The sequence below is a fragment of the Sipha flava genome, unplaced genomic scaffold, assembly GCF_003268045.1.
Source record: "Sipha flava isolate LNK unplaced genomic scaffold, YSA_version1 38_pilon_pilon, whole genome shotgun sequence".
NCBI classification, from domain to species: domain Eukaryota; kingdom Metazoa; phylum Arthropoda; class Insecta; order Hemiptera; family Aphididae; genus Sipha; species Sipha flava.
In genome coordinates this window covers 2,215,685-2,231,581 of record NW_020273099.1, presented here as the reverse complement: position 1 = coordinate 2,231,581, position 15,897 = coordinate 2,215,685, and the positions used below count along the sequence as shown (strand labels likewise).

General features: G+C 25.3%; 3 protein-coding genes across 3 annotated transcripts in view; 2 read left to right on the top strand and 1 right to left on the bottom strand.

Annotated features, from left to right (window-relative positions):
* On the top strand, positions 1-419 carry LOC112688393 (guanine nucleotide-binding protein subunit gamma-1-like). Its single transcript, XM_025561557.1, has one exon. The coding sequence runs from the start codon at positions 185-187 to the stop codon at positions 395-397; it is 213 nt and encodes a 70-aa protein (XP_025417342.1). The 5' UTR covers positions 1-184; the 3' UTR covers positions 398-419.
* Positions 420-3,037: 2,618 nt separating this feature from the next.
* On the bottom strand, positions 3,038-5,660 carry LOC112688428 (superoxide dismutase [Cu-Zn]-like). Its single transcript, XM_025561597.1, has 4 exons — positions 5,338-5,660; positions 5,165-5,261; positions 3,829-4,016; positions 3,038-3,268 (listed from the first exon to the last, which is right to left on the bottom strand). Exons 1-4 carry the CDS (start codon positions 5,401-5,403, stop codon positions 3,161-3,163), a joined length of 459 nt encoding a protein of 152 aa, XP_025417382.1. The 5' UTR covers positions 5,404-5,660; the 3' UTR covers positions 3,038-3,160.
* Positions 5,661-8,085: 2,425 nt separating this feature from the next.
* LOC112688375 (C2 domain-containing protein 5) overlaps positions 8,086-15,897 on the top strand; it is a 15,532-nt gene continuing 7,720 nt past the window's right edge. Inside the window, exons 1-13 of the mRNA XM_025561539.1 lie at positions 8,086-8,258; positions 8,844-9,047; positions 9,130-9,319; positions 9,376-9,519; positions 9,592-9,805; positions 10,429-10,557; positions 11,488-12,677; positions 13,234-13,395; positions 13,485-13,653; positions 13,902-14,046; positions 14,404-14,546; positions 14,624-14,858; positions 14,980-15,604. Of these exons, the coding sequence (XP_025417324.1) occupies positions 8,871-9,047; positions 9,130-9,319; positions 9,376-9,519; positions 9,592-9,805; positions 10,429-10,557; positions 11,488-12,677; positions 13,234-13,395; positions 13,485-13,653; positions 13,902-14,046; positions 14,404-14,546; positions 14,624-14,858; positions 14,980-15,604 (3,523 nt within the window). The 5' untranslated portion in view covers positions 8,086-8,258; positions 8,844-8,870. The remainder of the gene's footprint in view (positions 8,259-8,843; positions 9,048-9,129; positions 9,320-9,375; positions 9,520-9,591; positions 9,806-10,428; positions 10,558-11,487; positions 12,678-13,233; positions 13,396-13,484; positions 13,654-13,901; positions 14,047-14,403; positions 14,547-14,623; positions 14,859-14,979; positions 15,605-15,897) is intronic.

Here is a 15,897-nt window from a genome sequence, read left to right as displayed (position 1 = left end):
ATTTTACATATTTATAATATTTCTACACGTATTTCGTAACGTAATAATCAATTAATTACCAACAACTTAAAAGATTATATTTATCCATTTAAATTTACTTCAAGTCCTTATTGTGGACTTGTTTTTTGGTTTGTAACAAGTGTGACCACACCCATCGAAAATAGGCCTATCCGATACTGCAGTCATGGACATGATGATCTCCAACCTGCAACAGCAGCGGCAAATTACAGAACAGCTTCGAAGAGAAGCAGCTGTGAAGCGTATACCCGTTTCACAAGCAATACAAGATATTATTAAGTATATCCGAGAACGGGAAATGGAGGATTGCTTAATGATTGGCTTTTCATCGCAGAAAGCTAATCCATTCAGAGAAAAAAGTACCTGTGCAGTTATTTAAAAACCTAATATTAATATTGAAATAAAATTAAAATAATTAACTTATATTGTATTATAATAATCAAGATCAATTATAATTAATTTAAATACCTTAAATAATACAATTTCATATTTAATTAGTTATAATCAGTAAACATTAATTTGTATGTATATTATCTAATCCTTTGATTTTGAGTAATATAATATTTGTATTACATTTGTATTTTATTTATTTATTTTTTAGCTTTTTAGGTAATAATTTATTAAGTAGCAGTTATATCACAACATATACATAACCATAATATTTATAAGCCATTTGGTTTTATAGATTTAAGGTGATTGGTTTTCTAAGTTGTAAATTGTTGCAATTACAGTATTGAAGGTATAAATAATTTTTACTCTTGAATTGCCAGAATAAACCATATTAATCTTAAATTTGAAATTAATCAAATCAATTTATGTATAGGTGTATATTTTTTAAGAAAATTTAAACAATTTCCTGGGATAAGTAATTTTCTTATCATTAGTTCAGAGATATTTTAAAGAAGTTAGTGGATTCATTCTAGTTTATAATGACAATATTATTCCTATATGAAATAAAAAAAAAAAACTAAATATATTAAATATTTTGTACATACCTAGAATACAAATTATCAATCATATTAATAATATTGAATGAAAGTGATAAGTTCTACCACTTATGTATCGTAGTTATTGAAAATGTTAAATTCATTGTTTTGAATTTTAACCAACTATTGGGTTCTTTACTTTTTAAATTATTAAATTACACTAAAAATACTGTTGAATATAAATTTATATTTTTCAAGTCAATTTTTGATTTTTACATGTACCAATTAAAACCTAGAAAAAGAAAACATAGTTTTACATAAAATCAACGTTCAAAAAATAATTGTTAATGATTGAATAATTTATATAACTATATTTAATTTAAAGTGAAACTACAAATTTTACTCCTTTAAAAGCTATCCTCCATGGAAATTTTTAGTAAAGAAAAATAATTTTACCATATTGAAAGAGAATCAGAATTTAAGAGTTAATTTGTATTTATGTAATAAAATAAAATTATATTTAATTTTAAACAGAAATGTAAAAAGCCAAATAAATGATTTTGAAGCTTAATAATTAATGTTTACGTGGGTATAGCACGACCCGGTGTGAGTTGATACTGAACTGCGAAAGAGTGTATGTCGACAATAATATTAAATATATTTTCTCTTTTTTTTTTAAAATTGCACACTTTAGTTTTATTTTATTTTCTTTCTTTTGTTATTAGCCAAAACTTAAATCCGTACGGGCTTTAAAATTAAACATTTAAAATAAGTTATGAGTAAATATAAGTATAAATTTAAATGTTATGTTCTATTACAATAATTTTAAACAAAAATAGAATAATCCTTAAAAGCATATTATATTATTGTTTAAAAGAACATAATTTTGTAAATATCACTTTTCTGAAAACTCCATTGAGTATTATTATTAATTAAATTATTCACATTGTTTTTCCAATTACTCACTCAAATCACCTACAATTTTTGCTATAGGTAGAGAGGCACCCTTTGTATTTAAATACGTCACTTTTTCCTCAATACATTTTTATTAAATTTTCAATAATTTTTTTTGTAGCCATACCATTGTATCAAATACTAATCTTATTCCTAGACTTCTACCATTACAAAAAATTTTAATTCTATGGTACATCTTATATTTAAACAATAGGAAAAATTAGTCTAACTTTTTTGTCAAACGTACGACTTTTAAATATAAAGAAACTAAAGTTTTAACTTTAAGACTCAAAGAGGTCAAATTATAAGCTATAAGGTCCATTTACACAATAACAGAACTGTTATGCTGATACCGTCGTAGAATTATATACGAAGACAAGCGATAATACAGTGACCGTGATAATGTGCAATATTTGTTAATTTGTTTAATTATTAACATCACAGTTTTTTTAAAAATCATGTCTTAAGAAGTTGTGTTCAATGATAAGAGAAATATTATTTTCAGCAGTTTTTAGTATGTATTAGAATATATATTATATTATTTGTCATAGGTTCATAAAAACATCCAAAATCAGAATACAACAATGAGAAATGATCTTCTACCAAAGTTAAAATTGCAAGTTACTTGTAGATTTTTAGTTATAAGTGATTCACTTGTGTATCTACAGTAATTATATAGAGTTCCAAAATATACCATCAGTAGATTTCTACTAGAAGTTTTTGATCCTATTTATGAAACACGATCAACTACCTAGCCAAGCTTGATAGTTCGACAGCCAACAGTTAAGTGAGGCAGTACATATTTACATGGTAGTAGATCTTTGAAAGTGACTGTTGTGACTGTCAAGTATTAAGGTTACTGTATAAAAGGAGCTTAAGACATGGTTGCTGAACCCTGTCCTATACCTAGTTATGAACTTTTGGTTAATTGACTAATTAAATGTATATTAAAATATGAAAATCGATCAAAAATAATTAACTACAGTTTAATAACAATAATACCTTTAATCAAATACACTTAAATTAATAATTTGCAACATTCCATACAATTTTTGTTCTAGCTGTCTAGGTAAATAATGAAAATGATTACTAAAGGTAAAATAAATTAATAGAATTTAGAAATAATAAAACCAGGGAGGTATGTTGAAACAAAATTCTCTACAATTATTAATATATAATTTCCTCGATTTTTTAATTTAAATATAATATGATTTTTGCCACCTATCAAATACATTTAATATAATATTCTAAAATTATATGATTTATTTTGTAATCCCAATAACCCCACAAGCAATTCTGGCTCCAGCATTTCCTGTAGATGCACTTAATTCATGACCTCCTTTGCCTAAATCATCTTGGTCAGCATGTACCTATAACATTTATATTTATCATAAATGGTTATATATCATAATGAACAATAATGGATAATAATAATGATAAATAATATAAATTTTTTGATGAAAATACATAACTAAATAAAATGCAAACTATAAAATTAGTTTTAAACTTTATTAGATGCAATCATTTTAATAATTGTAATTGAGCATCACCTATTCAAAATACAAATAAATTACATGATTAACCTAACAGTTTTTTAGTTAGCATTTACTTCAAGTCTCAGTAATTAATATTGGTTTTCATATAAAATCTAGTTATATTTTTAAATTTATAGTTATTTTGATGAAATTTAATCGATAAAACTGAAATAAAATAGAATCTTAATAGAATATAAAAATGTAATCATTGCTAAAAATAATGTAAACATTATTACAAGCAATTGCTTGACTAGTATATGTTTCTATAGTTTAAAAATAAATTTTAAATATTTATAATTTGAAATAATGATTTTTGGAAAATTAAAACCAACAAAAAAAGTATGATTTATTTTCATGAATGGAGATTTATGTTAGTAAAATATAAAATTATTTACCACTAAAGTACGACCTATAATGCTGAGAGGTCCTGTGAGCGAAATCACTGAATCACTGATATTAACTGTTGTTACTGATGAACCAGCAGATTCAATATTACCCAAGTCACCAACATGTCTTACTTCATCAGTAGGAGCTCCATGAGTTTTTCCAAAAGGATTAAAATGTGGACCTGAACTCATGCACCCTAAAATTGACATAATATAATATGTACCTGTTATTTATATACACTACTTTTAAATAAAATAGAGCAAAAAAAATTGTGTTAAAATTGTATGAAGTACAAAATTAATAAAATAGCATTAAAATTGAATCAATCAAGATAGAATGACTGATTATGCACAGTAAAAGTTCATTCTTTAGCATATTGGGAAGCCTAACACTAGTTTGCATGCAGGTAAGCTCGTAGTATCTTACGAATAAAGCAACCACATTTTAGTTAACAACTTGAACAACTACCAGACTCAATCTATGAGTATAGATTTGTCTAATATGTATTTTACTTTACAGTTAAATAACAATTATTAAAACATAGGTAACTCAAATTACATTTTAGATTCATCAAATATTTTTTTTTTTGAGTTGGTTATCAGTTTATTACAACTGTATTTTAGTTTTGTTAACATTTTTGAATTTCATTATTTTATTTTTTTTATTATGAATGATATTTATATGAATTATATAATTTAGTTATAATGATCATTTGGCAATCATTTTATAATATTATGGATTTAAAGGCATGCTAGGATATTTTCTCTATCAAACACAATACACATGAATTCCTAATTAATACAAAAACATATTTAATGAGGTTAAATGGTCAAAGGTGATATTACAATGGTCACGAGCAATATTACAATATAAACAAATAATTTACTTATAGGATATAACAGATAAGATTAATTATACACGAACATTAATTTTTATAACTTACATTTTATATTTCCATTTGAATTTCTGTCTATGATTAAATTAAGGAATAAATCTACTATACCGAACACCTTTTCTTTAAGATTTATATAATTGATTAAAGCTGTTTGAGTAATGAATTTCAAGTTAACAAAACTTTAAACTAGGCTATTTATAATATTTTATACTTTTTTTTAGTATAAAAAAAAAAAACAAAAAATATATAAATAAGTGTTCGATAAAATAGATGTATACATCATTGTCGAAATTTTACAAATAAACAGAATACAAAATAGAAAAATATTAAGATTTATTAAAGGAGACCCAAATACAATGCAACATGATACCTATGCCAAGTTAAAATGCTTTTACCACACATTTTGACACTTTGTTGAATTTTTGCACAAACATTTTTCTTCAGCTTACCATTAGTGTTGTCACCATATTCATGGATATGAAATCCATGAAGGCCTTTTGATAAACCAGTTATTTCACCAGTTACTTCAACAGGAGCTTTATCATCCTAAATATAAATTATTAAACTTATAAATGAAACTACTAATTATCAATATTTATATTGTAAAAAACATAATACTTACATTTTGTGAAAAAAAAATGGTGCCCTTAACATTTTCGCCATTCAAAACACAAACTGCCTTAACCATTTTTGAAAAAATTATTTGAATAAGTACGGTCAACAATTTTTTACACTTTAGGGTGTTGACACGAGCTTAAAATTGGAAGAAGAACTAATAGGATGCTAACCTATTCACAGAATGATTATGTCTAATGGACAAATGTAATAATCGTATAATACGTAACTTCAAGCGTAAAACGAGACTCTTGAAGTATTGAACATTAAAACACGAGTATCATCATGATTAAACTTAGGTACGGAAATTAAATATAATAATGTAACTGTAAATGGAAAAAGAGAAATATGTATTCTCCCGGATTATATATTAGGTCCGTCATTAGTATGAAGTTTATAACGACATTATACGAGTTCTTGAATTAAGAGTGTGGACTACCATATGTACATATGTCATATCCCATTTATATATTATTACTTTATATTCTTAAATACATAAAAATAAATATGTTTATAATTATATTTGGTAATTAAAAAAATTAATTCTACAGCACTATTGCTATAAAAACCTAATAGGTACATTAATTATAATATCGTATAGGTATTATATTTTTAGCTTACGAAAGTTATACAAAATAAGTGGGCATTGTATATTAATAATAATACAATATAAAGTTTTACTAGAAAATATTTCTTAAGATTGAGGTGTAGATCGTAAATATTCTTGAAATTTTAACCATCCAGTGATGCCCAACGTTTTACATTCATAATATTTATGGATGAACTAAAGTGTAACGGAGTACCTGTCGCATAATCTATTTTATAGAACGCGTGTTCTGTGGTAAATATACATGGATATATTTTAAATCCAAGTATTCCTTAAATAAAAAACAAAATATTGTTAATCGTGAAAACAATATTAAATGACACATTCAATATTCATTAAACAGAAAATTACGTTAATTTGACAATTTTTTATAAACAATGAAGGTTTTATTAATTCTTCAATACATATTAAATAATATGTATTACAATAACATATCGATAGTAAAAAATCTTTTTACGACAATTGTAAAACTTGAAATCTAATTTTTAATTTTTTTATACATAAAATGATAAATTATTATTCATTATTCAAATCAATTTTTAATCGAAGAAAAAGATAATACAGTCTCATACACTTTCATATAATTTAGAAAAAGGACGTATTAAGGAATCCATAAAATGTTGTCAAAAATAAAATGTTGTTAAAATAATAATAATTTATTTATTTCATACTTCATATGTCAGAATCGGTTTAGGAATATTTATTTAAAGATAAATATTCCAATATTTTCAATAGGTTAATTTTTGGGTATATTTCTACTTTACGGGACACCCAAAATTTCGGATTTTTTATGTCAAATTATGTATTTTTTAACGCTGAAAACAATAGTGCAAACGAAAATTGGCGCAAACAATTATTTTGGAAGTAACAGCCTATTGAAGTTTAATTATTTTGATTAAATAATTTATTTTTCAATAATTAATTTACTGACGTCATGGTCCAATTGGTAACGCGGGACCACCATTAAAGTTAGGTTAGTAATCAAAATTACCATAGTAGGGAAAATATTCTTTACATTTTTTTCAACTTTTTTTTGTAATCGGTATAATAATTATTTTATAATAAGGTTATATCAGTACCTATGGTCCGTATCACAACACTAGATATTAGAATGCGCAAGAAAAAATACAAAACAAGTATAAACAATTTAAATGACGATTCAGGGTTTTACTCGCGTAGCGAGGTTTTAGGTTCACATTCAGAGCATAATCCCATTTACAACAGTATCAAGGTTTGTACAAAAACTAAGTTAGGTTTAGACTACAATTCCTCTTGGGGCGAAGCCCCATCCCCCTGAAAAGTACCACGCAGTGACACTCAAGTTTGTGAGTGGAGCCGGCATGTGTAACGAGCTAAGTCCTAAAATTTTTAAAATTAAAGTTCCGATTTTTCGAAAAAAAATGCAAACAATTTTTATTACGATAAGAGATCAAACCAGTAAAAAAATTAACGTTAAAAAAAGTGCTGGATTTTTAATCATCTATACGGGGATCGAACTCGGCTACCTATATATATGTATATTAATAAACTCCTACCATTGCGGAGTGCTTTTAAGCGCTCCTTTTGATAAAAAATTAATATTTAAGAGTTTTAGTATAAAGTTATAAACTTTAATTAACTATAACTTCAAAACTAAGTTCTTGCGCCAAATTCTAATTTTACCATCGTTTTTTTTACCCAAAATATGATTAAGCCAAATTTTTGAGTATCCCGTAAACTAGAAATATTCCAAATTTTTGATAAAGCGTTAATCATGCCACTTGACCAAAGCCTCTATAAATTTTGTTTTTAAATATTATAAATTAACTCATTCTTTTCAATTGGGAATCTAGTAAAGTAATCAGAGGTCTCATTTTTACTACAATACATAGAATCAGGAGGTTCATGCCATACTACTTTTAATATATACCTTAACGTATAGTAATTTCTAACACAGAATAGACTAATCCATATCACAGACATTTGGTAATTTTGGTCTCTGATAATTGCTAAGAATTATTATTTTAGTTCGTACATTAGATGTTATAATATTTATTTTTATAGTACTTGAGTAGTGAAGCAGTTAAAAAATATCATGATATAATAGTTTTTATATCATGAAAAACATATGTTTACTCTGTTATCTCATATCAATTTTTAATTTAAAGTTCAACCGGTTCAATTTTGTATTTTTAGTTCAAACTACGTTCATACATAGCTACGTTTCTTATTAATTACTACAAACTGTTGACATTTTCAATGTAATGTGCTGTTAATCTGATGTAATTACTTGTTCAATATTTTAAAACTTATTTATATTGATAAATGACCTTAATTATATGGTATGTAACGTTATAAATGATGTATAACTTGATATTGTATTAATATTTATAGTAAAATAACTATGAAATATAAAATAAAAAATCTTACTTATTATTTAGTGTACTATTAAAAATTACATTTATGGATATTGTCATCAAGTATAGCTTGAAATAAAATATGTATTAAGTTTTATTTTTTTCATATCCTAATACTAAATACGTAGTACATGTTTTAATATTAAACAGGTGAATCTTGAATCTAAACATAATAATTTAAATATCAGTTAACTTTATTTATTATTATGTGAAATATAATTTTTATTTTATTGTTATTAATTTTATATTGTGTTTGAACAAGTCATTTGGACAAACAAATACTTACAGAAATCTAAATTGTAGTTTTCATTCAATAATTCTTCAGAATTGTTTTGTTATAAAGCTATTTAATTTAATTGTATTGGGTACTTCACATTATATATTGTTGTGTTAAACATATTTATTGTTTATACTCATATGATTAAATTATAATTTTTGTAATTCTACAGTTTTTTATTCAAATACTTTTAATGAAATCACTAATTAAGTAACTTCTGTTTATGTCATCAGTAATATGTTATAACTAGAACTTAAAAGATGCCGGGAAAAGTTAAAGTACGTGTATTGGCTGGTCGAAATTTGCCAGTCATGGACCGATCTAGTGATACAACTGATGCTTATGTTGAAGTGAAACTCGGAAGTACAACATACAAGACCGATGTTTGTAGAAAATCATTAAATCCTCAGTGGAATTCTGATTGGTATAAATTTGAAGTAAGCTTTTATTTATTAAAAATACTTAATGCATTTTTAATTCATAATAAATTACTATTTATATATTTATTTATAAAATTAGTTGGATGATACAGAACTTCAAGATGAACCTCTTCAAATTAGAATTATGGATCATGATACATACTCAGCCAATGATGCAATTGGAAAAGTATACTTTAATTTAAATCCATTACTATTACCACAGCCAACAGTTGTACAATTATCAGGTCAACAAACTGATACTTTGATTTCGAATCAGAGTCAAACTACAGGTAAAAATTACTAGTTCTTTTAAAATTTTAGTACAATAACAATGTTGTATTTTTAGGGGGATCCGTGGTGTCTGGATGGTTTCCCGTTTTTGATACAATGCATGGAATTCGAGGTGAAGTACATATCATTATAAAAGTAGAACTATTCTCAGATTTTAATAGATTTCGTCAGTCTTCATGTGGAATTCAGTTTTTTTATTGTATGTATAAAATAATTCAAGTATTGTACATTTTTAAATGTCTTTATAAATATTTATTTTTATGTTTTACAGCTGGGGCAGGAATAACAGCACATACAGAATGGGTGCATGGTTTTGTAGAAGAGTTAGTAGTTGAAGATGATCCAGAATATCAATGGTTGGATAAAATACGTACTCCTCGTGCTACTAATGAGGCACGTCAAACCATATTCTTAAAACTTTCTAATGAAGTACAAAGACGTATTGGTTTGAAAGTTTTAGAGCTTGGAGCTAATGCAGTTATTGGGTTAGTAATTTTATTTTATATATATATATATATTTTATATAATATATATATATGGATTAATTTAGCCTAGTAACTTAAAATAAATACATTTGAGAATATAAAAGAAAACAAATATAGAGTACATAAGGAAAATAACCCAGCAGTATGGGAATTCTCTGACAAAGATAAAAGGTAATAATATAGTCAGGATTCAGGAAATTTAGATTTTCATTGTCTTTTTAATCAATGATGGAGATTTTCAAATAAGGATTTGTTAATTAATATCGAGACTAGTGGATTTGTGTAGTTATTTAATTTATTATGACATTTTTATAGTAGTTTATAGCAGTCATTGAAACTATTTCGATTCTTAAGTTGAGAAGTTTGAGATTTGCTATGTATTATGGTGGAGAAGGTTTTTTCAAAGAGAAATTGACTGAAAAACTTTGATGGTTAGGTTTTCTAAGGAAGAAAATTATATGAGAGAGATATTGTTAACATTAATTTAAATTTTTTCCATTTAGAGGACTATTTTGCAAATCTTATGAAGCCTAGTTACTCTAACAAATATATGCTTAAATAACTATACATTAATACCATTATATCTTATAAAAATAATTGTTTTACTATTTATTTTTTATTAGATATAACCAATATTTTGATTTGGAAGGTGAATCTGGCATTGTTGTTCGTGGAATTGGAACCGCTGTTACATTAGTGCGACATTTAACATTACCATCAGTAAATTTAAATTTACAGCCAACAATCGATGAGTAAGTAGATTATTTTAAATTATTATTTTATTTAAAAATTTCATTGTTTTTTTAATATTAAAATATAATTTTATTCTATCAAATATTTTTACTCATTACTTAAATTAATTTAAGCATAATTCTATAAACTTAATATATTTTAATTAATATTTAAATTAAAAATAATTTAAATATAAATATTTTTTTTTCATAGGCTTGGTAATAAACATTAAGTTTTTTCATTTATAATACATTAATATATTATATGAAATAAGTTTAAGTTAAATATTTATCTTAATTAGGATTATTAATAGGTATTTATTTTGAATTTAAACTTAAAAAATCATCATGTACTTAGTGATATTTTATTTATCCTCTGTATATAAAAGTCCTATAACCAATTGTAAAAAATTGTTTAATTTTATTTTTTGTCAATAGTGGTAAGTAATTCTCGTTGTATTTACTCTCAGGAATAAAATATATGTAGTTGAAAAGACTATTTCATTAAATATTTATGACAAATATTAAAAAAAATATTTAAAATTTGAATAATAAGAATATTTAGAAAGTCTGAAATATCAGTAATGAACATAGTAAAAACCATTTTACAGATTTTGTATATTTTTATCATACCATAAAAATAAAATTAAATAGATGTATTATTATTTTATATAAATCAAAGTATCATTGTAAATTTAGAAAAGCTATATTATAATATTATATATTATCATGAAATAATTTTATTTGAAAAATAATAAGTGAATAATTGCAATTAAATATTTAATCAGATAAAGTTATTTATTATATATATTTTAAAAGTATAAAATTACTGATAAAATTTAAATCAGTTTATGAAGAATATTGTATAACAGCTCAAGTATAATATTATTTAGTAAGTAAATACTTTCAAAAAAATATTAATTATTCTATTTTGGTTTTTACTGTTTGAAGTTTGGATTTTTCTAACTCATTTATACAAACTAATGATATTAACCATACTATTTCAATTATTAATAAAAATAAAAAATCTTATTCTATCCGTAAAATGTCTCCACACCTTCTAAAATCAAATACTGTAGATTTTGCTGAATTATCCAGTATGAAAAGTTTGTTCGATCAAGAAGATATGCGTACATCAAAATTAAAAAGACAAAATCGATTTTTAAAGGCTATTACTTTTCAAAATTCTTATCAAAAATATAAAAAAAAACAAATGTACTCTGCCTCAATTGAATCTGCTAGTTCATCATCTGATCATGATAGAAATTATAATACATGCAATTCAGCTTTAGCATTCTTGGCCCAAGCTACTTTGGACTTCAATTCATCATTTGATTTACATTCAGAGTCTGAAGAAATACAGCCTTACCATTCTAGAAGACAGCTATTAAGACAACCTAGTGTTGATACAAATTGCTCAAAATTATCATTAGAATATTTGTTTAACCATGATGATCGGGAGTTAAAAAATAAGGAAAAAGGTATACCTAGTTTAAATTTACCGTCCTCGAGTTCATTAAATTCAGCTTCTGATTCAACAGGAGATTCAGATGTGGCTTTTGGGTTTGAGGTATCAAAACTTAATGTAAGGAATTTATCTCCTTGTGTATCTGATAATCCAACATATTATTCAGACTCCTCAGACTCTGTAGATTCAGATTCAATTGATATTGTAAGCACAAATTCAGAATCTTTTTATCAAGAGCCATATACTCCTCCATTATCAAGAATAGTATCTACAGACAGACCCATTACACCTCCAATTTCTAAAATTGTTTACTTAAGTAACATTAAACCAAGTTTTCACAGTCTAACAGATATATGTATGTCGAGAAGTGTGTCACCTTATAACTCTAGTAGTTTTAGTAATTCACAGAGTACAATTGTACACAACACGTCGCCTTTGCCAATGACTTCTAATCCTGATGTAGAATCTATAATTAACAAAGAACCTAGTTTAATAAAACTCGAAGAAAATGTTTGTCCTGTTTTCTCTGATAATATAACTGCATCCGAGTGTTCTTCGCATGCTTTTAACTGTGATGACAGGAATGCTGAAACAGCCGAGTCACCTGGCAAAGTCACAAACATTTCAATGCACCGAAGGTCATCAGACTCTGAAATCAATAATGCACCAAAAGGTAATATATATCTAGGTTCAAAGCTTTGTTTTTTCCATATTTAAGCTATTTATATGGATCTGTTTTGTTTATTAATTAGAAATTGTATGATTATAAACTTTAATTTGTAATTAGATTATAGTTAAATTAATATATAAATTCAATCTTAACATTCATAAAATTTTCAATAAAGTTGTCTTTTTTTACTAATTATTTTAAAATTATTATAAATTTTTATTATTATTATAAAAAAAAAATGTATTAAACTTAGCATTGATTGATGTAGACATTATATTTTTCCTGATCTTGAAAACAAATGGAAGTTGGTATATCTATGACTAATTTTAAGTCATTTTACTTGTACACGAAAAAATATGTATTAAATTAATAGTAAATAATTCTATAAGTATGCTAAATTATTGGTTAAACATATAATAATTTTTATGTAAATGTTTATTTAAAAATAATGTAGATTGATAATTTTATAATATGCTATGGTCTATTTTGAAATGTTAACAATAATGTTTAATTCATTGCATTTTATAAAAATTATATATACTTAATATATATTTTTTAGGTAACAGTTTGACAGGAAGTGGAAGTTCAACAGTAAGTTCTCATCGAACACATGGACATACTATGTTTCACCGATCAATTTTAAGTAAAGATACTTTGGACGCTATGGAATATCCTTTTCTTACAATGACCAAATATCCTCCTGGTTTTATTGTACATTTAGGTTAGTTTTATTGTTTTTTAAATTAATAACTAGCAAGGTATCATTTATCTATAAAAATATATAAGTAATATCATAAATTAAATGTTTAGGTGGTATGGTAAATGCTAAATCAGTTAAATTACTTGAACGAATGTCAAACATGGAAGAACCAGAAAGTAGAGATTCGTGGTGGAGTGAATTAAGGCTTGAAATGAGATCACATGCAAGAGCTTTATCTTGCAATGTAATTTTGGGCTATTCAGAAAATACTGCAATATGGTATTTATGTAACATTATTACTACTATTATTTCTATACTATTATCATTTTTAGTATTTTTAAAACTTATAATTTGTAAGAGTATAGAATTAGTATATTTTACATGTTATAATATATTTTTTATAAGTGTTTTTTTATTAATTTATTATAAAATGATGTGGCTTGATACATTTCTTCAATTTTGAATTTGATCCATCTCCATTTTGTAGTTATATTATTTTATATTTTGATTTATTATTAACATTTTAGTGATGATGTTTGCGTATTGAGTGCTTCAGGAACAGCTGCCGTTGTAAACCTTATATCACCAGTAAATTCCGGTGGATATTTTTCTGGAATTTATTCTAATACACCTCTTGCAGATATACCAGAACCTTCTACTGCAAGTACATTTGTGAGTATCAATATTTAATTTTCAAATATATATATATTTATTTATAATTAATATTATATTCTTTCATCTTTAGAATTTTAATATATATCATGTTTTATTTTTTAAAATCTTGCAGTACAAATCTAAAATTATTGTTTATATTTTAAAGTGTTTTGTTTATATTTGGAATTTTTTTCACACTTATAATGTATAAAATAAATGTATTCATCATAAAACGTAAAAACAATTATAAAACATTCAGTGAAAAATGTCTTCTTTTAATTTTTAGGTATAAATATAATAATTTATAATAAATGTATTATTATGCTGTTCCTTAATTATTATGTGCAATTAGTAACACTTAAAATTTGTTTTTAGTCATGTAATAGTAGAAGTCATAAACACTCCATAAGTAGTAGTCATGAAAAATTAGATTCATCTCCATGTTCTATTTGTCATATACCATATAATGATCACAGTGTACCATTTTCTATGAACATGAAGTATTGTTCTACTTGCAAGTAAGAAATTAAATCAAACAAAATTTCAAATTTTTTTTAATTGTTATTTGATATATTATAATAAAATGTATTTATAGACGGTACAAAGTACCACATATACTTTTATCTTCATTGGAACCTATGGAAAAACTAACTATTAGAGGTACTGGAACACTATTACAAACTTTTGTTTGTCGCAATAAACGAGAGCTCAAGGGAGAAATGAATGCTAAAGAAATATCTGATGGTTTGCCATTTCTCGAGTATGAACTACATAGTCAATTATTGAATAAATTAAGGGTGAAAGGAATGAATGCTATTTTTGGACTGAAAGTAAATAAATAAAATAACAATATATTTCATTAGTTAATAAGTAATAATATTAATATTATTTTTATTATTAATAATATTTAGTTGATGATTCACTATTTCTTAACAGCTACTATTTTCTTAGATTCAAGTTTGTCTTGGTGAAAGAGTTGTTTCTTTACATGCTACTGGGACAGCTATGTACATTACTTGCTTGCCTGAACCACCATTACCATTAGTAAAAGCTGGCAAATCTTGGGCTCATCCAGATCAACAACAAGTTTTACGTGCCCAAAAGTTACTGAATGATGCTGTGGTTAATAATAGACAACACTATCATCTTGTTCAAAAAGAAGTCGAATCTGAAAATATATCTTACAGTAGTTCAGGAAAACCTTTACCTGATATTAATTTGAGCTATGGGAATAGAGACACTTGTATTCTAGAAATGGACGACGCAGAAGATTTAGATGTAGTTACTCAATTGTTAGAGCCAACTCCTCCAGGATCATTTTTGCTATCTAATACTGATGTTCTTCCGGGAGCTGGTTCAGAAGTTTTTCCTATGGAACCCGTGTGTAATCTTCAAATGTTTACTCAAGTTTGGAGATCTAAAGCGCATTACACTAATGGAAATTTTGATAAACAACTTCAGCGTATGCTACAAGGATTGTTTTTTAAGTTAAGAAGGATGACACCATGTGGATTGGGAAAATTATCATTCAAAATTGATATTCCAGAGCCTGATGAACTCCAAATATCAATAGTTGGTATGGCTTTGGGCTTAGGCGAATCTGATAAAACAACTGCAAAACAAATTTTGAGAAGAAGACAATTACCCTTAAAAGATTTTGAGCAGAAAACAGAAGAACTTATTTTTAAGTTAGAAGATGTTTCATTAAGTCATGGAGAAAGAAAAGTTAGAAAATTTGAACGAGCACCTAGGCCAAATAGACTATCTACACATGCTGCTCCAAAAGATAGATATGGTGTGGACATAACACCAATGACTTATATACCTGGTGCCAAAATTGAACGATATTTAGGAAATTTAAATTTTTTT